Raw genomic sequence first — 24,292 nt, forward strand, 5'->3', positions numbered from 1 at the left:
CTCATGCAACCACAGTGGATACAAATGCTACTCTCCTGTCACTAAAAACATTGAGTGGTGTACTTAAGACGACTAAAGGTTAGGGGTGAAGAGGAAGCAGACACACATCGTTTCCGGGAGGCCAATCTAAGTTAGGAGTCAAACCGAGTTTTGCATAAATGTATGAGTTCTAATCTACATGAATGTATCCCTTTAAGGTTATTGTTGAACTTGATGATGTCGACGCTCCTATAGCACTAAGAAAATGAGAAAGATCTTGCACAACGCACGTTAGTCAGTAACCTTTAGCTGGATAGGCACCAAGTTTGCAATCTAGTCCCTCGTCCAGTGAACAAGTTAGTGAAGAGGAAGCAGACACACATCGTTTCCGGGAGGCCAATCTAAGTTAGGAGTCAAACCGAGTTTTGCATAAATGTATGAGTTCTAATCTACATGAATGTATCCCTTTAAGGTTATTGTTGAACTTGATGATGTCGACGCTCCTATAGCACTAAGAAAATGAGAAAGATCTTGCACAACGCACGTTAGTCAGTAACCTTTAGCTGGATAGGCACCAAGTTTGCAATCTAGTCCCTCGTCCAGTGAACAAGTTAGTGATATGAACCAAGTGGGTCTATCAAAACAAGCTGAATGAGGATGTCACTGTAACCCGAAACAAGGCGCGACTTGTTACTCAGGGATACAAACAAGAGGAAGGTATAGAATATGATGAAACCTTCACGCCAGTGGCTAGGCTCAAATCAATTATATTATTTTTAGCCTACAATATGGACAAGGATTTCAATTATACCCGATGAAGGTAAAGAGTGCCTTTTTGTTAGCCCTAATTTTCATATGTCAAAGTATTGTAAAAGAAACCAAGAATTATGAACCAGAAGGCTTTTGTACTAGAAGTTATGACATAACTAGAGCTAGAGCCAAGTTACTCAAAAGCAGAGGGTGCCCAACCAGAAGTTAATCTCGAAGAGGTAGAGCCTCTGGTCCATCTCCAGTGCTCAGTGTTCAACTTTGAAGATCTCTCTAAGTGCTGTAACCAATTATAGCCTGCCACATCAGCATGGAGCGGTGTTCCACTTATCCATGTGGAGCTCATTCATTGGAAGATGTTTTGACTTTCTTTATTTAGACTATAAATAGGAGATCCTTTAGGGTTTTCAACGATTAAAACACTTAGAGAGAGAAAACATTTTTGAGAGATTTTACACATTTGAGTTTGTGTTCTTGGTGTAATTTTAATATTCTCATATTGCAATCAATACACATGATGACGTTGGTGATATACTTTCTTGTTTGTATTTCTACCTTCATCTTCATTACTGTTTTTAGTCTATAGTAGTAGTTTATGCAAATTTGCTATTGCTCATATCGTTTCATTTGTGTAACTACTTGTAAAAGAGAATCTGGGTTCTTACAATTGATATCAGAGCTTACTGATTAATCTATTGATCAGATCGATCCAGTTTGTTATGGATTTTTATTTTTTACTAGACTATTTCTTATTCGACTTTGAGATCACAGTCGAGATCCTTGTTTTTCCAGTTTTTGCGACAAGTTCATAATTCTGGAAAATCAAGTGATTAATTACTTTTCTTAAAAGAAACAATGTGCAAATTTTCTCTCTCAACAAGTTTTCATGGCCAGTTTTAGTGATAAACAAAGTTTTTCAAGTTCAATTTGATAAATACTCTTCGTTTTTCTGTCAAAATGGCAAATCCTGTGTGGAACTCCTTTACTGCAACAACCTTCTCCACAACCACCATCGACCACCACCGTCCATTGCCACCTCGCCTCCACCACAACTATCATCACTACATCAGCCACAACCACCTCCTCCATTGTTGTCAACCGCCACTACCACCATCTTCACGTCCTATATAACCATTGTCGTCCACCAACCACCACTGCCTCTACCTCCATAACCACCGTCGGCCACAGACTACCACCACCCATCGCCGCTACTACCGTCGGCCACCACCACCTCCACTATAACCAAAACCACCTCATCCACTGTTGTCAACCGCCACCACCACCACAATCTACCATCTTCACGTCCTCTATAACCATTGTCGTCCGCCAACCACCACTGCCTCTACCTCCATAACCACCGTCGGCCACCGACTACACCACCCATCGCCGCTACTACCGTCGGCCACCACCACCTCCACTATAACGAAAACCACCTCCACCACCACTATTACCATCAATTATATCAAAAAAATTATTAAAATTTGATACCATTATATATGTATGTATTCATTAATATGAAAATTATGTAAATATATTTATAAATTAAATTCTTTAATAATATACTTTATTTGTGTTAATTATAACTATTATATAATGTTTAAAATCATCAAATAACTTTTGGGAGTAACTTGTCTAGTTCTGTCTCGTCCAGTCCTAGTCATACCGAACACCAAATATAGATTTGTTCTATCTAGTCCAATCTCGTCCAGTCCTTTCCAATCATGTTTGCGTACCTAAAGAAGATGGAGACAAGGTGATGGATAACAGATCGTCTACATATCTTTCTTGAAGCTTTACGATGGCAGTTATCACTATACTCTTGAAGGGAAGGAGATAGATGATGTTCACCAGGAGACAAGAAGGGGGCAGAAAAGGGGGGTTTCATAGGATTAGGGTTGTGGTCAAGGTTGGGGAGGGAGAGGGGGCATCGATGTGTATATAAATAAAACATTATTATTTATATATTATTTTATATAAATAATAAATAATTAACCACAAGAATGGTTCTTGATTGGTTTGAGTTTGACTCCAAAAGTCAAAAGTACCACGAGGTTCAATGTTCAAATCTAAGGAGGAATAAAAATCTTCTTGTGGTTACGGAGGTTCAAATGCGGTGACTCCGGGCTATCTGTAAAGCAGGTGGTCATCCTGGGATTAATCGGCTCGATAGCGAATTGGATATCCAGGTTAATAAAAAAATAAAAATAAATAATAGGTTTGAAAGCATTTGATAAGTTTCAAAAGGTTTTACCCTCAATTTTTTTAATAAAAACATACAAAATGGCATAATTATCATCACCCAAATATATTATTCAGGACTACAAGGGTACCCGTACAATGTAACAAGATACATCTCAATTTTAATGTTTCGTTTTTTTTTGTCTCTGTCGATAATATAAAAAAATAGAAAAAAATATTGATATAGTACCAAAATGACTTTAATTTCTTCTTTTTGTGTATTTTTTAATTCATTTTTTTTGGGTTTAATAATGTAATCTTTTATAATGATAATAATTAAGTATTTTGTTAGAACTCAATGATTATCTTAATTATATTTTTAATTTTTTTATTTAAAATGAGATGTTTATTCTCTATGGGTGCGTTTGGTGCGCAGACAGGACAGGACGGGACAGGACGGGACGGGACAGGACGGGACAGGACAGGACAGCTGTTCAGCGTTTGGTAAGACAGGACAGGACAGGACAGAACTGGTTAAAATGACCAATTTACCCCGTGAGTTGTTTAGTGTTTTTTCACTATGAAATCAAGTAAACTCTCATAATCAATTCAGCAATTATAATCAATGTAAACCAATTCATCAACAACAACATTCAGCAATCATAATCAATTCAGCAATTATAATCAATGTAAACCAATTCATCAACAACAACATTCAGCAATCATAATCAATGTAAACCCTAAATCGATTGCTGTAATCCTCTTAGCATAAACAAGCTGGTAAAAATGTAGTTGATGTAATCCTCTTAGCATAAACAAGCTGGTAAAAATGTAGTTGTTGTAATCCTCTTAGCATAAACCCTAAATCGATTCAAACCTAGCAAACCCTAAATCGATTCAAACATAGCGATGGAGAAGGAGAAGGTTAGGGCAATCATATACCTGATGAAGGAGAAGGTAATGTGATGGAGGCGGATTGTGTGTATGGACTAGAACTCCCGTTGCCGTCGAGATGGAGGGTGTGCGATGGAGGGTGTCGTCGCCGTCGAGATGGAGGGTGTGCGATGGAGGGTGTCGTCGCCGTCGAGATGGAGGGTGTACGATGGAGGGTCGCCGATTGAGGCTGTGCGATGGAGGGTCGCCGATTGAGGCTGTGCGATGGAGGGTCGCCGATTGAGGGTGTGCGATGGAGGGTCGTCGATTGAGGGTGTGCGATGGAGGGTCGCCGATTGAGACGCTGTGAAGGGGATGAAGAAGACGGTGGAAGGGATTGAGGGTAAAGGGGTAAAAAATTCCTTGTTCTAGTTAGTTCCAGGGGTAAAGGGTGGACTTCCGTGTCCCACCCTTGTTCTAGTTAGTTCTAGTTAGTCCCACATAAAGCCATAACAAACATGGTACAAGTGTGTTCTGTTCTGTCCTGTCCCACCCTGTTCTGCCTACCAAACGCACCCTATTTGATTATGTTTATACGCAGTTAGTTACACAAATTCAAATATTAAGCTTTAATAAGTTGTACTTATGCAAAATTTACTTGTAATCTTGATTTTTAAGTAATACGAATCAATAAACGATACTTTATGCATAAAAAATAGTTTTTAAATTTTTTTATCAAATACTTTATAATATTATACATAAATACATTTAGCACATCAAACAAAACAGAACATGAATCACTGACCCACCTTAATCACTGACCTAATGCAGAGTTGACTACTCTAATTTTTATATCATGGGATCTGACTGTAAACGTTTTTCATATTGAGGGACCAAAGTGTAATAACCACGTAATCGAAGGATCAAATTGAAAAGTTTTCTCGAAACCAGCAGACAAATAAAAGCCCCAAACTTCAATTCAACAACTTCCCAGCTCTCTCTCTCTCTCTCTCTCTCTCTCTCTCTCTCTCTCTCTCCCCTTCTCACCCTCGATTCTCAGAGACGCACCGATTCTCCGATCATCGCCGCGCCATCATGTGCTACGGTTCCCAGCGATTACCACCGTCCGGCGAAGAAATAACTCCTTCGACTGTCAGGGCTCGGCCAACGACGGATGTAAACACGGCGGTGGTGGAAAGTCTGAGATTGCGATTGGCGGAGACGGAGGCACAGCTGCAACGAGCTAGGGCACGAGAGGCGGAACTCAGCAAAAAGCTTTTTGAGATGAAACGTTTCGTGTCTGTAATGGAGATTCTTCAAACCTATCTCAAACAAAGATTTCTCGATCAACAACATCAACTTTCCCTTCTTGTCTCTCAATCTCCGGTACCCAAATAAGTTTTCAGTTTTGAATAAAAACTAGAAGTGTATGGTTTCCATGATTTACTTTCAATATGCAATTCATGTATGTCTATTTGTGTATAATAATAGGTGTATTTGCACTCTTTTTGTCTCTTTATCGATCAATCTGATGTCATATCTGTCATATTTCTCTGGTTTACCAACTTGCATTTCCCCCAATTTCACAGATTATTTCTTAAATGGTTTTTAATTCTGCACTTAGTGGTTTAAAGGTGATATCAAAGGGCTTTGTGTGATGAACTTTTTGGGTCCAGTTTTGAGTGCCTTTTTCATGAAACTTTTACCTAGTTTCAGGGACATGGAATACATGGTTTCTTATCTAATTGGGAGCTCGTTTTCAAAAGCAGAAAAAATAGCAGATTTTGAGCCAATTCAACATCCTAGTTTCCTACCTTCCATTAAACTTTCATGTATCTTAGTGATATGTGTAGAACTAGAATGCTTTTTCTCCTAATTGTCATTGGCAAATGTTAGTTTGCCATCAATGGTGATGCAGATTCTAGGTTGACAATAATGCAAGAATATTATTTGAATTTGGTCCTTCTATGGTGGGGTGTAAAGGTCTTTGTCAAATACTTTTTGCTTACACTTCTTCTCAAGTCAGGTGTCTTCATGAAAACAGCCTCTCTACTCTTTTAGACAGAGAACAGATCTGTGTAGTTTGGTTTGGTTTATGGTGGACAGTAATGGTCATAGTCTGGAAATTGCAATGCTATACTCTTCCTCTATACTGTCAGAAGATATGATGTAATCTCTTGTCACATTATGTCTAAGTAGTTGGTCAATCATTTTTTGTTGATTAAAATTTGGTTCTGGCTTCTCAAAGTTCAGTTTTTACTGTGAAAATGGCATCATTTTTGCACTGCAATATTTGGTAACATTCATAAGTTATTATATGCTTATTTCCTGATAAATGTAAATTTGTAGTCAATGTTATGGTCTCCTACCCATGAGCATATGAGCTTTTATGAGTTCAGGTAGAGCACAGTTTGGGAAAAAGTATTGGAATAACTACAACAATATCGGGTTTATAAAATGCCAAAAAAATGTCCAATTGTCATGATATACTGCTTTATAAGAGTTAAGTTTATAGGACCGAACACTTGTGCGTTCTTGTAAAAGTTTTTAGGACAGTTTGGGACATCATAAACAAGTTTTGAGGACAGTTTTGAAATATAACATCCTGTTAAAAAATTTACGACATCATTTGGAAAATGTCTTATAAAAACTAATGTCCTGTGAAAAACTGTATTCATATGACGCTTCTTAAAAGTTTCTAATAAAAAAGGTAATAGTCTAAATCACTTGTTAAGTCGTTCCAAAGAGTGTTATAAGCTTATTGTAACACTTTTATATATGACATTATTATTTGGTCCTATAAACTTAGTCCCATAAAGCAGTCTATTTGAACCAATTCAGTAGTTCCATGGAGGACCAATTGCTTTCAGTTGTGTTTAGTTTATATGTTACTTTGTGTGTTATCATATGGCTTAGGAATTGCTTCCAATTTATGGTAACTGGTACTGGATTTGGAGGGATTATAACCTTTAAACCAACCAAACAGGTCCTTGAGTTTTGACAATAAGTTCTAAACATACAGTTGGGCTTTTGTTCATAGATGATAGAAAAATTGTTTTGGTGCATCTTAACCAACTTTGATTTGAAGTTAAAATCTCTATTTGAATTCTATCATATATATATATATATATATATATATATATATATATATATATATATATATATATATACTACCTTATAAACCAGATTTATCAAAAGTCTTAAAANTATATATATATATATATATATATACTACCTTATAAACCAGATTTATCAAAAGTCTTAAAAACAATTTTTAATGCACAAAGTACTATACATTTATGCACAAAGTCTTAAAAGTCTTAAAAAGCAACTCATAATGCATTAAGTACTACTACTTTATGCATTCAATATTAAAATCTCTTAATCTATAATTAAAATAAGGAAAAAGTTCAAAAAAACTCAATGGACTTTAGTGTTTGAAATGATTAAGTTTTTGGACAATTTTTTGGAACAAATAAGTCATTGGATATTTTAAAACCTGTTAAATAACTTCTTGGACTTTATAAAACCTGTTAAATACATCTTTAAGATAACCGGCAACCTCTTTAGCAGGTAAAAATACAAATTAATATATATACACACACACGCGCCACAAACATCATCCTTCATCCATTGAGAGAACCTTGTCCCTTCCATCCGGTGACCATCTTGGTCTCTCCCGACCCTCTTATTCTTCTCCACCGATCAATATTGAGATTGAGCTACGTTCTTCTTCGGCGACATAAACCCAAGTTCAAGATCGTGTTCAACCCAGAAACTTTTATCTAGAGAAGAAACCACAGGTGACCATCGAGATTGAAGGGAAAAACCACAGTCCATAGGTGACCATCGATATCGAGATTGAGCTTCGCTCTTCTCCCCTTCCCTAATTAAAACCTACCTTGAAAATGAGATAGTGGATTGAACTAGACATCACCAATGGGAGGAAGGAAACAATGAAGAAAAATAGGTCGTATATAAAGGAGAGTATTGGCAGCAAGAAGGGCAGCCGTGATAGGGGGTTTACGTTGAAGCATTCGGTACCTCCAATAGCAGCAGCGTGTTTTCTTCCTTTCCTTGAGGCTGAATCAAAATCCCTCACACCCATCTTGATCTTCTTCCCCTCCAGTGCTGGAACATTTTCTTCCCCCTCCTTATCGGTGTTGCAAGCCATTCCTTGATGTTGAACCAAAATCAAAGGAGAAATCCCAAAACCCATCTGAAATTGAATCACAAATCAGTCCTTGAGGTTGAATCAAAATTACAAACATGTTCATCAATCATCATCAAAACCCATTTGAAGTTGAATCAAACCTAAAAATGGAAAACCTTGACCCTTATTTTGGGCAGCAAATCATCGATTGTGAATGTAAACAGTAAGCAAATCGGTCACTAAGAGCAGATCGAATTGAGTATAAACCGTAAGTAGTAAGCAAATAGGTCATCTAATTTGTATTTTTACCAGCTAAAAAAAGGTTGCCGGTTATCTTAAAGATGTATTTAACAGCTTTTAGAAAGTCCAAAGAGTTATTTAATAGGTTTTGAAATGTCCAAGGGTTTATCTGTTCCAAAAATTATCCAATGACTTAATCATTCCAAACATTAAAGTCCATTGGGTTTTTTTGGACTTTTCCCTAGTACAGGTTACCAATGCACATTATTATCTTTTCTTTTTATGTTCCCAAGATGCTTTTGACACATTTCACTCATGTCTTCCCCCTTTCATACCTCAATGTCTTCTCCTCATCCCCTAAGGTGAGATTTAAACTGATATTCACCAAGAGTTATTAAACGTTCTCTCATTCATTGCTCTAGAACTCTCGGTCTTGGTTTTGGTCTCTTGATTCTTTGCTCTTGGTTTAAATCGAACACATTTATGGAGTCGTTTAAATATGTTGGATTTTAAACTGTCATATAATTTTTTTCATCGATAGGCTGTAATTTGAACCATAACTCTTATTTATTCAAATTGTATTAATATGTAAAAGCCATGTGTAACTTATATCATCGTTAAATTTTCTCTAATAAAACCCGTGAAGTTTCAAAATCGTTAAAATTCATGGCTCCCGCTACATTGCACAGGTACACAACTAGTAGGATATAAATCATGTATGGATATGCATGTATGTACTATATCAATGTTAGCCCCAATCTTCAGCTTTTTGTCTCTTGGAAAGTGTAATAGCATATATTTTGTGTCTCTCTGTCACAAAATAAATGTTTTAGAAAAGTTTACGGTTTTAAAATTGTATAATTACAAAATGACAATTTTATCTTCAACAATAAAAGGAGTAATGGATTTCTTACTATCATAATTAAGGGTAAAATTGAAAAGCAGATATATGCTTTTAAGAGCGGACTCTTATTTTGAAACAAATTAAAATAGAAAAATGATCATTTATTTTGGGATGAAAATGTTTTAGGAGCCTGAGGAACTCATGAACAGAATCATAATTCATAGTTTAATTGACTTTCTTGGGATGGTGTTGAAGATTGAAATCAAGTTGAAAGCTTCTTATATTAAAAAGTAATTAACATGTTGATTTTTCTTTTGCAACTATGATAGATTAGTGCAAACAAGTTTGGATTTTTGGGCTCTTATAGGTAGGAGTGCTCAAAAACCCGACCAACCTGATAAACCCGGTCAACTCAACCCAACCCAACGTGAAATAACTCAATCTGATGTCTAATCGAGTTGTAAAATTTTCAAACCGTCGGTATTGGGTTGATATTGGGTTATTATTATTTGAACTCAATCTGATGAACCCAATATCCAATTATTTCTTGGATTTAATATGATTGTTGAATTTCTTTTAATATATACATTAGACAATTACACTATCACATATGCTATTCATATACACATCTTTACAATCTATTCACATCTCTATATAACTCATTCGTATATATGTTCAGTAACTGTACACATATATACGTAGATTGAGAAAATTAACTGAATGTAATATACGTAAGAAATATGGATAAGTTGTATCAAATGGTTGATGATGAAAAAGAAATTATGAGTAGAGAAATAACATATTTAAGGTTAGAAGAATATTGTAATGTACCAAAGTATCAACCCGACCAACTCGTATGGTTTGGTTTGGTTTGGTTTGGGTAGGGTTGTACTTTCGTTTGGGTTAAGATTTTCAAACCGCAAGCATTGGGTTGAGTTGTTCAAACAACCCAACCCATGAGCACTCCTACTTATAGGTCATCTATTCGAGTACGTTCAAGGTCATTGGGGATTTTTTGGCTATTTTTTAGGGTCACATGAAATTAATTGAGTTGTGTGCAAGTTAACTCAGACACCTATGATCACCAAAAAGAACATATTGATTTTTTGTTCTGGTTTGTTTTTTTCTTTTTAGGGAAATACTTGATGCATGTGATGTTAAAACGTTTTTGATTTGGGATTTGGGGTGTAAAAAGATTTGTTGTTTACTTTCTTTCAATAGTCTCGTCCAAGGTTTTAAAAGGCGAAATCGAGCATCGAGGCATTTTCCATTAACGAGGCAAGGCGTAAGCCTCGAGACGGAAATATGTATACACCAAAATATGTATATATACTACACACACATACATACATATATATATATATATAGATATATATGACGTTTTTAATTCGGAATTTGGGGTGTAAAATAGTTTGTTGTTTACTTTCTTTCAGTAGTCTTGCTCAAGGTTTTAAAAGGCGAAATCGAGCATTTGGTCGTTTTCGATCAACGAGGCGAGGCCTAAGCCTCAAGGCGGAAATATATATATACACCAAAATATGTATATATACTACACAAATATATACATATATACACATACACATTTATATATACTATATATAATACTAAATTACTAAGGGTAGTGGTTTAATGGTTCTTGAGAGTGAAAGAATGATGTTGAGAGGGTGTGAAAAAAATTGTTGCCAAATCACATTTTTAAAAGGTGAAAATATTAAAAGTACATTTTCGGCAATTGGGTTTTGCCTTTTAGTTTTTTTAAAATAATAAAAAACACTTATGGTATAAAGAGTAGTACTACCATTGTCATAAAGCTTATAAAAAACCCAAAAAGCATTACCCATAAATTTTCGCTTTTGGTTCTATATTTTGTATTAAAACCGAGAATTACATATATGTTGTACAAGTTAGGAAAGTAAGACATGATCCTAAACAATTTGACTGTGACAAATTTACTAACAACCGAAAGAGTGAAAGAATGACGTACTCTTTCATATCTAAAGTACTTGGATGGTTTTTCAGATGGTGAGCCGATTTTAACTAAGAAACTATCACTCAGAAGTTCTTTCAAGACATGAGAGTTGCAACATATGATAAGGATGACCTCTTATAGCTACCATTGCATTAAGATTAGAGGGTGTTTGGTTCGTTTTAAGGAATGAAGATGAGATTAGTAATTAGAAGATGGTAGAATCGGAATCATTATTTTCATTCCATTCAATTATATTATTAGAGATTTCTTAAAATTAATTAATAATAAAAAAAACAAAAAAGAAACTTGATAGTCACGTAGTCCATCGCATTATATCATCTTTCTAATACCACCAACCAAACACCCACTAAATTTTGCTAGCCAACCTTGACGCTTGTGTTCTTTATTTGATTTGATGATTCATGCATGTTTGTACTTTTCATTTCAGCCATTTAAAGTCGATGTAGATACTTGTTAACCTAACTCATCCTTATGTATGAAGAGGGAGCGGTAAAGGAACTATGATACTATTAAAATAGTATTTTTAGAACTTACTTTGACTGGCATGCTAAACATGTTTCTATACTAGGATGAGTGTGGTAGAGTTGGTGAGTCAAACTTGCTAGAAAGTTTGCACTGCAAAATCCGGCATGCCAGTAGTAATATTTGTCAAACTACTATTTGACTTTATCATGCATTAATCTTCTTTCGGCTAAATGACAAACCAATCCACTTTGGTAACGATCTTGACCTTACTTCAACTAGTCTTCGATTTTGTTGGAGGTTTTTTTTTCTTGGATCAATACAAATAGTTACAAGATTTTTACAAAGAAAAACCTTATCTTTTATATTCCCAAATATAAGCTATAGTTCATATTCCGGTTATTGTCCACAACAAAATGTAATAACATCAAGAAAAAAAATAGTTACATAGACAGGGTTGGATTCTGGTGAAAAAGAGAGTTAAGATGAGAAGCGTAAGAAGGAATCTCTACCCTTATATGCATATTAGGATGAGATGAATCAAGATGCACCAGATCAATCTATAACAACCAAAAAAAAATCTTTTATAAATGATACTATAGAAGAGTAAATTTTGTAAGAATAAATAAGAACTAAATTTAGGGGGGGTTTAGTGGAACTTTACCAAAAGTTTGGAGGATTAGCTTGTATGATGGAGAGCTTAAGCTTGGTTTGAAGATGAAAGAAAGTAGGGAGGATTGAGATTCTAGTGGTTAATTATGTTACTTTTTTTAAGAGTAAACACGTTCTTATTTAAGTTTGATTGTCAATTTCATACTGACGTTGGACATCATGTACGATCATGCATGTTTTCCTTAGTAATATTCGGAACAAGTTTGGTTTTCTATCGTTGAAAAACAGTAGTTTTGAGGAATGCACAATGTAAAATTTACAGTAAATCTAAGAAAATGGGTTTTGGAAGGTCTATGCAAATCCAATTCTTAGGTCACTGTGTGTGTGTGTGTGTGTATAAGGGTGTGAGTACTGTGTTTATGGAAATCAAGGGGGACCAACATCTTTTATATACATAAATACGTGTATGTATATATGTATGTATGTTAATATGTATGCCCCGGGTGTTTATGGAGTGTTCTCACGGAGGTTTTGGGGGACCAATCTCATGTTTCATCCTATCATAAGAGATGAGATATGCTTGTAGAGATGGGTATTTGTAGGAATGAAGATGGTATCATGGTTTTTTTTATATATCATCTGTTAACTAATTATAATTGGTATGTAAAATTTTATATCATGTACCAACCAACTATATCTGTTACCAACTTCTTTTGGTTGGTACATGTTGGTGCGGTATTGTATCAACATTGCAAAAGTTGAAGTTAGAACTTTATTTAAATTGACATCTTCACCAACTAGATCTAGATGTACTAAAACGATCGAACATCACATAATATGTTGCTATGTGTTGTATCATTTATCCCTACCTATAACAATATTCAAATAATCTTAATATAATACAAGTATTCACTATTAGGGGTTGTTTACCAAACGTTTATCTGGATAAGCATTTACTAAGTCATGTTACCTCACCGGATGAATATGGTAAGAACCATGAATCTTATCCGGTAAGAGCGAGAGAAGGACTAAGGGGCCGTTTACCAACATTTATCGGGGTAAGCGCTTACCAAGTCATGTTACCTCACCGAATGAATATGGTAAGGACCAAAAATCTTACCCGGTAAGAGCGAGACAAGGACCATGAGTCTTACCCAGTAAGTGAGGTGACGACTCTTACCACGGTAAGCGCTTACCGGATAAATTGTTGCATGCGATGTCGTTTTGGTGGACTAAAATCTTACCCAATAAGTAAACAATAGTGTTAAGTTTTACCGGTAAGCACTTACCGGGTAAGTGTTTGGTAAACGACCCCTTATAGTCTACTACAAACTGCAATTGATGAGTGTCGATGGACCGTGGAGGTGTGAACGAGTTCCTAAGGTTGTTAGAGTAAGGTGAATAAATACAATCAAATTTTATATATCAATCCATATTATAATTTAGCAAAATTTGGAACAGGATAATTTAAAATTTAAAATTTAAAATCAAAATATGTTGTATAACTACTTAAACTTAATAAATAAATAATTCGGTACGGTACGGTATTACCATGGTACACGACTTCATATATTTATGTTATACCTTTCAATTCCAACAAATTCTATTTTACGAATCAAATCTATCTTAAATTTCATTTTTGTTCTTCATTTTATGGTATCATTTAGTCGTGTAAACGATACGAGACAACTCGCGAGCTACTCGGTCAACACTCGATTGGACATATTAACGAGTCGAGTCAAGCTACTTAATACTCGACTTGAAAAAGCTTTTGAGATACTCGATTATTTTATATATAATTAGTTTTAAAATATAATCAGTTTTTATAATAAAATTTATAAAAATGTAAATAATAAAAATGCGTTATATTTTAGATATTTGAACAAAATTATGCATTTTTTAATTATAAAAACTAATCAATTGTTTTTTTATATTAAAATCATAATTTAAAAAAGACAAAAAAAAGGATAAAAGTGTTGGTGAAATTGTCTCACATTAGAAGAAAGATGGTAAAGGAAAGAAGGAAAAATGTTATAAAAAGATAAGGAGGTGAATAAAATTTATAACTTTGTCTTTTTTATTATGAAGTTTGAAGTGGATCCCTTTAATTTTATAAGAATTAAGACAACACTTTTAAGTTTTAAAATTTATAAAAGAAGACCCTTAAAATTCATAAATTTCAATGGTCGAGCTTGTTTCAAGCTTCAAATGAGTTCTAGCTCGAGTTCGAATTTAAAAAATTGCAATCAAGTTCGAGTTTAGTTTTTAACTATTCGTTAACTTTCGAGTCGAGTTCGAACTTGATAAATGACTATAGAGTTCAAATAAAGTATATTAATACTTGAGCTCGACTCGTATCATTAATATCATTAATGATCTCAAATTCTAGCTTATCTTGGATTTCATACCTCCTCCTAAGTCCTAACTCATATGAATATTGTTGCCCAATGGTGACTGCCTAACTTCTTCAAAAAGATACCCATTTCCAGAGTGTAGGCCCGATTTGCTTTTTGGACAGGGCAAGTAATTGTGCCCACCAATTACATATCCGGGTCACTTATATCAAATGCTTACCTACGTTTATTAGGATATTTACTTTAAAAAATAAACATGCCAATAATTAAAAATCTTACCGGGTAAGAGCAATGACAATTGACAAGGACTAAGAGTCTTAACCGGTAAGTGAAGGTAGCGACTACTTAACGGGAAAATTGTTGCATACAATATCGTTTTGACAGATCAGGAATCTTACTCGATAAGGTGATTGAGAGTGTTGGTAAACGCTTACTCGGTAAGCATTTAGGTAAACGGCCTCACACACTTGGTTTCAGTTAACCATGATGGATTATGCGGACCCTATTAAAGATGCCATGTCTACTTCTGCCAATTGCCGCCTGTTAGTCACCTCTAAGAGGCTGTTTGTTTGGTTTTTCATTAAATTATGTATAGATTGAGCAATCTATGTGGATTGGTAAGATTTTTGTTTGACAAGGTTTTTCATAGATAAAATAAGCATGTTTTTTAATTTGGAGGAACATGTTTGGAGAAAAAAAAAAAAACTTGCATTTCTACACAAAGCTTCCAAGCTTACTAAATAAGCCATCTTTTATATCGTTAAGCCACTACCATAGTTATATATAACTAATCGAACAAGTGGCCTAAAATAATATTACAGCAGTCTGCTTGTTAAAACTAATTGATTCATTGATGAATAAATGGAAGATGTATACGATTTCTATGAGCTATTCATCATCTTCATTCCAATTTTGGTTTCAAAAGCTTCCAACTTCTCCGTAATGGAGTTAATAGATACAAACTATACAATATATATATATATATATATATATATTATATCCTCAATATATGATTTACAACCTTTTGGAGCTTCAAACTTCCGTCTGAATCGACAAGAACCAACACTCGATCATCCGAAGAGAAAAAGAGAACGGAAAACAGGAAATTTCCCACTAAAACATCGATGAAATCCACCTTTGGACGATGCTCGACTGCTAAACGTGAAAACATAAGCAGCATATGTGTCCTCTGATAGCATCTTCGATGCTGATCATCGTAAACCATTGACCCTTGATTGAGCTTGTGACATCGGCAAAACACGAACAATGAGATATTGTGTATACAAAAGATTTCCGAAAAGATGGCTGATTCGATCTCGATCTCGATCTCAATCGATTCGTCATTCCATAACGAGTTCCCGATGACGATTGAGTTCTTTGAGATACGTTTTACACGTATAATCCTCCAAATCGCAGGTGTCTGCAATCAATGATCTCCCGTCAAACGTTTTCTGTCTCAATTCCACGGCCGGGCTCTCCCCCTTTAGTATCTGTAAAACCCGTTTGATATTTGGGCGCATATCGGGCATGTGATGAATGCACGATGAAGCAATCAACATTGCTCGTTTTAATTCCACAAGGTCGTAGTCATTTCCTAATCGAGGATCCACGAGTCCCTTCCCATCACCTTGCTCAAGCAACGGTTTTGCCTGTAACAACCGAAAAAATGAAATTTTGATAATGATTTGCAAAGATTCAACAGTTCAATTTGGGTTTACTGAACACCAAAAATGTCCAAGTCCCCTAACAAACTGTTTACAAGACTTAAAAGTTTATAAAACCAAAAAACTGTGTATCCTATGAAGGTGGTAACAACTTGTTAGCTTTTCATTAAGACCCTTTTGAGAAATGTTCTATGAACACACTTTTTTAGAAGACATTTTTTTTTCCAATTAATGTCATAGAAAATTAATAGATCACTTTATTTCAAGATTGTCTTAAAATTTTGTTAAGACGCACACAAAAACTTGTTGCAACGCTTTTTTATAGGACACAACTATTTGATCCTATAATAAAGTCTATCAAGACAAGTAGACATTTTTGATGTCATATAAACTTGATTTGTTTTAGTCATTTAACGTACCCAGATTACTAGGCTTTGTCGACGTGAATCAACAGCACGACGACCAGTGATAAGCTCGAGCAAAAGAACCCCAAAAGCGAAAACATCGGTCTTCTCATTAATTACTCCATGCATGAAATACTCCGGAGCCATATATCTAGAGAACAAATTCATAGAAACATCAACAAAAATGATTATCTGCTACTAACAGGAGTACAGAAGGATGAAATTTTTAGTACCCGAAAGTCCCTTCGATTGGGGATACAATTTGTTGAGCCCAACTTTCCGGGAGCCATTTTGCTAGACCAAAATCTGATATCTGATCAAACAAAAATAATCATGAATCAAACCAAACCACCTAGCATATCCCAGTAGAAGGAAGTTCTGTTAGGAACCCAAAATTGATTAGGAACCCGGTTACCATCCACGGCGCAAAAAGGTGTCCCTCTTTCAGGATGAATATTTATCATGAATGACGCTTTAATGAATATGGGATGTGTTATTCATCATAAATAACACATTCATGATGAATATGTTACAATATTCATGATGAATAATACCTCTGTATTCCTAATTAATATGCCACGTATCTGCTGTCAATGGTCCCCGGTTTCCAAAGTTATTTTAGGTTCCGTTCCATGCCAGTATCATCAAAAGTATGAAATTTAAGGGTTATTTAAATAATAAAAGATAGAAATGAACCTGGGGTTCGTAGTCTTCTGTTAGTAAGATGTTCGAGGCTGTGATGTCCCTATGAATTATGCGTTTGTTACAGTTGTAATGGAGATACTCCAAACCTTCTGCGATTCCAATGGCAATCTTGAACCTTATATTCCACTCCACAATCTCTTCTGAATCTGGAAATTCAAAATCAATCAACCTAAACTGGTCATTTTGTTTAATTGATTTGTATTATTTATAACTATATATATGCAAATAACTTAAAAAATATGTTGGAGGACAATCTAGTCATTTTAATAATTTTGTCATGTTGAGTTTACCAAACATGATACACACAACTTGTCCAATCATGTCCTAGTCGTACCGGACACCAAACAGACAAATAGTCCAACACAGTTAAGTCCAATCTTGTATTGTCTGCGTACATTGGCAGATGCACACTAAAGGCGTAGGGGGCACAGGCCCCCAACAGGCTAACCCCCAGAAACACCCAAATAAAGCATGAGTGGTAGGTTTAAAAAAAAAAAAAAAACTATTTATAGGCCCCCCAACAATTAAAGGTAAGGCTCCAAATCTAAATTTATGCATCTCATTTATAACTCTTACTTCAAGGAGTCATTTACTTTAAGGATCAATTAAACGCCCTTAAATTTCAAGTCTCAATCTGTTAAAAATCATTTTATTTTTCATATTTTGTTTGCTATAATACTAATGATTTGATTAATCACTATTTTCATTTTTTCCGACTTTCTTTTTGCATTTTATTGTTTTATAGATTTATAATTATTGTTATTTGTTAATTATTAATTTTTTTTCTTAATTGTTATTTGATTTAGGATTCTTTAATTTGTTATTTAATTCGGGTTTGTTATTTTGATTTAAGGTTTGATACTAGTTTGTCTTTTATTTTTTATTTCTTGGCATTTTGCTATCTGATTTCTTTTTTAACTGAATCTAAGTTATCGATCTCTTGCCCTCTAATTTATTGCTACTAACTATTAATGTATAGTGTGTTCATTTGCTTTGATTTAACTGAAAAGTAAAATATGTACATGGCAATATGATGTCTCGGTTTATCCGAAATAGTCAAAAATTAATTGAAAACCAAACCGAATAAGTTATATTTATTCGATAACTGAACCGTTTAATCCGGAAACCAAATAACCCGAAATCATATTGGTTCAAATGAGTTATTTGGTTTCAAATTTTTTTTTGACACTCTTAAATGTACCCCCAATAATAGAGATTTCTAGATCCGCCACTGGTTATAGGAACTGCCACTTATGGACAGAAAGCTAAGCTCGTGACAGGCTGTATGCAATGGCAAAAACCCGAGAGCAGTTTGACCCACGATTGGCCCCAAAATCCTTCACCTGGAGCCCCGGATCAAACTCTAAACAAATTTTCCTGAATTCCAATTTTATTTATGATCTCGTTATGCACTCGTATACTTGAGGTGGATCAAGGGGGCAGGAGACCCCTCTTAACATATTCATATGTGCACGGTTTTGGGCATCATAACAGTTATGACAATAGTTATATTTAAGTATAGAGAGAAAGAAGGATGGCTTACTGTGTAGTAAAGTTGCAAGGCTGCCATGAGGTGCATATTGGAGGACAAGGTACAAATCATTATCAGAACTGAAGCCGATCAATCTAGCAGCATTTGGATGGTTGATATGTGCAATGATCCCAAGCTCCGTTAAGAAATCCCCAACTCTATCTTCATCTTTCTTCTCTTTCTTTGTTATCTTCTTCACCGCAACAATTTGTCCATCCGGTAAACATCCTTTATACACTTCCGCATGCCCACCTTTTCCGAGCAAATTGTCTACAACAACCATTTTAATCCCAAGTCAAAACCACGGTCACCGTACTTACAGACCATACAAAACTAAACCCAGTATATTCCATCCGAAGGTAACGTCTATGGTTAAGATACGCAAACCTGACCTCGATCTAGCCCAAAAAGTAGAATAGTTATTTCCATGAAATTTCCACAGCATACCCAAGGGCCAGCAGTATGTGGGCTATTAGTAGAGTCCAGCTTCAGGTCAAGGGTTCAAACCTCACCAAAGGTGAGGAGCATACGTAGGTATTTGACATATATAAATATTATATAATTAAAAAAAAGACTCCCCACATGATAAAGTGTGTGAAAAAGTTAGCCCTAAAAGTTAAAAAAAATATAAAAAAGAGCAAGACTACAAAAAAGAACTTAGAGACAGGAAAGGCAAATACTGATGGATTTAAGATCCCACATTTGCAGTGTATTTTCAAACTGAGGGACTGTTTAGTCATTGTATGAAAATGTAGAGACTTATATGTAACTATTTATATTCTTGGAAGATGATTAACTAATGGAAACATCATCACATGCAGTATCTTGGCCATGAATATTAATGCGATGGGATGGAGGATGATTAATGAAGAACATGTGGGGTTTTTGGATTATTCTTTTTACAGAAAATGTCGAGTCGACCTAGGACTGCATCCATTCCACCCATTAAACAACACACATTTTGTCTTTTTAGACCCTCAAATCAAAGTCCAGGTGCACTGCCTGTGCCACAACCCATAGCCATCATAACTCTAAAGAAGCACATGCCCTACTTGGCCTCAAACACATGAACTTTTTCCAAATACATGACAATAAAATGTGACTTCTACAACCAACCCAAATCTTATCTTGAGGTGTTATGATCATTTATTAAGTAAAAGTTAGCCAAGTTGAACAGGAGAAAAAATATAAATTGTTATATTAACTGTTATATATATATATATATATATATATGATACTTTTGGAAAGTGTCTTATTCTTATATATGAAAGGTTAATTGGACCCTCTTCTAAGTGATCTATAAAACGTTACAAGAAACAGTTAGGTTGGTCAACTTCATCCTAACAACTTATTGTAACGTCTTTAGAAAATACACCATTTTTTTCTTCCATTAAACGCCATGAACGTTTTATAAGACAGTTTATTGCATGCAATACAAAAATGGTAAGAATTAAACCGAAACAGCTTGATGCGATGAGAGAATTAATTAATTATCAAGTAAAGTGCAAAACGACAGGTTGTCAACAGTGAAAGTAGGGTGTGAGTATGAAGTAGACGCAACACCTAGATTTGATTATAACGTATGCTCTTCGACCAGGTCCTTTTGCCCCCACCAGATTTATCTTTATTTTCCATTCTTGGTTGGAACTTATGATTTCATCAATATTGTAATAATTTTTATTATAAAAACATACATAGCAATTTTATAATAAATTTTTCAAAATCATAGAGAATCAAAAATAAAAATCCTTAAAAAATTATATTAACTCCGATGGATTTTCTACTTTTGAGATTATAATATTAATTACTTTTATTAAAGTATTTAATAAGATATTGTTTTTTTTCTCATAAATATTTATTTTCAATGACTTTTATTGGTGGAAAAAATGTCATTATTTTTACGGAATTCTCCGAAGTTAAAAAAATTTACCATCTCTCCTAATTTCTTATTTTGGAGAGTTTTAGAGAATTTATTGCAACAAAAAAATTAGCTCAAAATCTCTATTCTCTAATTTAAAGAATATGTTAGACATATATGCTTACCATTCTTTTTCAAAGTACGCATATGTATATCCAAGTGACTACGTAGGTCCAACCATGTTTCTTAACATCTAGTGGGGAGGGAATTCTAAGAAAACATAATGACCGGCACAAAATAAAATCTACATCTTTGTGTTTCTTATAGTAAAATATGTTCTTCTCGATTCACATATATTTACATGTATGGGTTTGGATCTTTTTATCTTTTTTTGTATTTATGAGTATCAGAGTCAGCTTTTGTACATCTCGTCTAATCCCATAGGATTCCCAAATTATTAATTAACATATTAAGCCATTTTCTGTTCCACGTGTCAGTTATGATATCTTTTCTTTCATGTCAGTTATGATATCTTTTCTAAAGAAGTAAAATCATATCTGAGCGATAACAAACTCCTTGCAATTTATTAGGCATACTAAGCATATAATTCAAATTCACAATCTTTAATTATTTTGAAAAAGTTACAACCATTTTGACAGTTTCAATCAAACATTTATATATCTATTTAAACATTCAAACAAGTAAATGAGACAAGAAATATAATCTATGCACCTCTTTTCTAGAGAAAATGTACTCCTTTTCATGTAAAAGAATGATACGACCAAGAACATTTTTTAATAGTATACTATTATCATATCTTTTATGTTGGATCATGTGTGTCTTTTTATAAAGGCCATTTTGAAAAAGTTTTGACCACCTTGACTGGTCTAGTCGACACTCTGGGACGGACTCAGTTAAGGGTAAATGATGGCATCTGCCTAAATCCCTCCATTATAAGGTAAAAAAAAAATTAGTTTTGTAAAAGGTGAAACCATATTGTTTTAGAAGATGCAACCGCTTTACATTGTGCCACCGTAAAAAAAATTCATGGGTCCATCCCTATCGACACTTATATATCTCTTTAAATGTTCAAACGTTTATGACATAAGAAATATAGTAACATGATAATACCAAGAATATTCTAATTCTACTTTACATAACGACAGGCAATGATCCATAATAACAAATGATAACAATAATATTATTGAAATACATATATCAATTAGATCCATAAAATACTTTTATACAATAAAAGACTTTGTAATGTCATGAAGTTGAATTTATTAAAAGGTTATATACATAATCATATAAAAAAAACTGGTGCAACTTTACCAAGTTACGCATGCTTTGACGCTGGAATGTCCAATTCATTTCCCATCATAATGCTTTCTTTATATGAATAATACTCCAATATTATTTTCTTAGCCAATTACTTGTCACTCATCAATCTAATAACATTATCTTCTCAAATTGTTCATTGGTCATCTTTTTTGCATAATTAATATATATTAATGATTTAAGAAAGAGAGGCGTTTACCGGTAAGAGTTATTACCTCACTTACCGTTAAGATTCTCAATCGATCATAATGGTGTAGTAAAGTCTTTTTACACGTAAGTTTTAATCAGGTAAGAGTCATTTATAAAATTAAGTTTATAGATTGTTTTATAGGACTTAAGTTGACAGGGTCAAAACAATTGTAGAAGGTTTTACTTCAAAAATGTCCTAAAAACCCGTTAATATGTCCAAAAATATCCTATAAACTTATTGTAACGTTTTTATATAGGACTCACAATTGTTTGGTCCTATAAACTTAAAGTACTATAAAACGATCTATTAAAACACTTATCATCATATAAACCTGATGTTGGCTCGATAAGATTGTTAGTAAATGACACTATTTCTCACTGAATAAAGTCTTTTACAGGGGTAAAAGAAAAAGACAATTAAACTTGATGGAAAACCAACAAAAACTTGGTATAATTATTAACCAGTAAAAGACGGTAAGCAGACCCTAACATGCATCAGTGGAGTAGTAAAAGTAAGCACAGATGGGAGGAACAAATACTTACCGGAGCTGAAGCTATTAGTAGCCGCCGTAAGTTCTTCAAAACTGAAATTCCGCCACGAAGGTTTGGGCACATAGAATTCGTTAATGGTGGCCTCCGAGCTATGATTCCTGCCCAATTTCTTCATGAAACTCTTCCTCGAAAGTTCATATCCAGCCACCAACGGGGCCGCCGATAACCTCCTGAATGATTTCCACTTCAAATTATCAATCAAATTCCTCCATGGCACCGCCTCCGCCTGTACTATTTCCGAAGTCGGAGACACCGGATTCATGTTGCTATTGCTGTTGTTTTCCCCGTCGCCGTCGCATCCTGCCGCCGCAGGTGCCTTGAACGACAAGCAGGAGCGTGAGGCGTAGTCATAACTGTTCTCGCTCACGCTTCTACTTATGTAGCTACTGTTATCGGAATCTGAACCAGATCCAACGACTTCCAACACGCCTCTTGGAGACGTTTGATCATCGCTTTCATTATCCTGATCCCGTTTGTTTTTCGAACTTTCATCCGATTCTATTTCAGGGCTTTTTTGGCTTCTCATTATACTCCTCGATAATCTTCGGGGTCCTAGAGCACAAACAGAAAATCGAATGTGATAAAAAAAAAAAACATATACAAATTACAATATACAATTCGAGAATCGAAGAACCATTACCTTTCATTTTGATAAGCTTAAATCGATGGGATGTGTTTTGAATCAAATCGTGAAGTTACAACAAGAGTTGGGGAAGTTATGTCCGATTCAAGCAATGTTCATGATTAGTAGTAGTAGCTGAGTGGGAGACGACGGTGATGGTGATGGTGACGGAGAAAGGGAGGAGACGGTGCCGGAGAAAGAATGGACGAAAATTAAATGGCACAGAGAGAGAAAGGGAGAGAAATAGTATGCGTTGAGAGGCAGGTATGATTTGAAGGGAGAGTGTGAGGAGGGAAGAAGAATGCTCTGGTTTCTGTGGTGTCATCAAACCATTTGTCTATTTTTATACACCTTTTTCCAATAAAAAGGGGAAATTCTTTTCTTATTTTTTTCATTTTTCTTTTTAAATTTATTGCATCACCCCTGATTTTATTTATCTTCAACTCTTTTCTTGTAAATGCTTATCGGTAAAATTTAATATTATTATTTACTTATTGGGTAAAATTTTAGTTCATTAAAACGATATTGTTTGCAACAATTCACCCGGTAATGCTTACCGTGGTAAGAGTCGTCGCTCTCACTTACCGAATAAGACTCATGGTTTTTGTCTCATTCTTACCGGGTAAGATTCTTAGTCCTTACCATATTTATCCGGTGAGGTCATGTGACTTGGTAAGCGCTTACTCGGATAAGTGTTTGATAAACGACCCCTAATTCGTCTTTCCAACTAACACTTGTATCTTTATGTTGTTAAGTGACTTATGTTCCGTTTAAAGAAGGGTATTTTAGTTATTTTACAAAAAAAATTGGTGATGTATCATCTTTAAAAAATCAACCCCCTACCCCCTAAGACATTGTCCATCTTCCTCTAAATCATCCTCTCCTTCCTCCCTTGCTTCTTTGACACTACCACAAACGCCTGCACGCCCACCACCACCATCGCATGCATTAGGGGTGCTTAAAAACCCGATGAACC

The 24,292-nt window shown here is 34.7% G+C and overlaps 2 protein-coding genes across 2 annotated transcripts; one reads left to right on the forward strand and one right to left on the reverse strand.

Moving 5' to 3' along the window:
- Positions 1-4,843: 4,843 nt before the first annotated feature.
- LOC112515956 (protein SKIP34) lies at positions 4,844-5,385 on the forward strand. The gene has a single exon (XM_025122942.1). The coding sequence runs from the start codon at positions 4,894-4,896 to the stop codon at positions 5,194-5,196; it is 303 nt and encodes a 100-aa protein (XP_024978710.1). The 5' UTR covers positions 4,844-4,893; the 3' UTR covers positions 5,197-5,385.
- A 10,386-nt stretch (positions 5,386-15,771) lies between these two features.
- Positions 15,772-23,596, reverse strand: LOC112515852 (receptor-like cytosolic serine/threonine-protein kinase RBK1). Its single transcript, XM_025122800.1, has 7 exons — positions 23,335-23,596; positions 22,686-23,246; positions 18,770-19,027; positions 17,218-17,372; positions 16,755-16,834; positions 16,537-16,672; positions 15,772-16,102 (listed from the first exon to the last, which is right to left on the reverse strand). Exons 1-7 carry the CDS (start codon positions 23,339-23,341, stop codon positions 15,794-15,796), a joined length of 1,506 nt encoding a protein of 501 aa, XP_024978568.1. The 5' UTR covers positions 23,342-23,596; the 3' UTR covers positions 15,772-15,793.
- Positions 23,597-24,292: the final 696 nt, after the last annotated feature.

This window comes from Cynara cardunculus, assembly GCF_001531365.2.
Source record: "Cynara cardunculus var. scolymus isolate 2C chromosome LG 7, CcrdV1, whole genome shotgun sequence".
NCBI lineage: Eukaryota > Viridiplantae > Streptophyta > Magnoliopsida > Asterales > Asteraceae > Cynara > Cynara cardunculus.

What these genes read in the sequence shown, in the direction of transcription:
- LOC112515956 (XM_025122942.1), top strand. Translation starts at nt 4,894, where the DNA reads ATGTGCTACGGTTCCCAGCGATTACCACCGTCCGGCGAAGAAATAACT.
- LOC112515852 (XM_025122800.1), bottom strand. An exon ending in TACTAATAGCTTCAGCTCCG is followed by an intron (nt 19,028 to 22,685) that starts GTAAGTATTTGT and finishes TGGTTGTTGTAG; the next exon opens with ACAATTTGCTCGGAAAAGGT. An exon ending in CCAATCGAAGGGACTTTCGG is followed by an intron (nt 16,673 to 16,754) that starts GTACTAAAAATT and finishes TTTGTTCTCTAG; the next exon opens with ATATATGGCTCCGGAGTATT.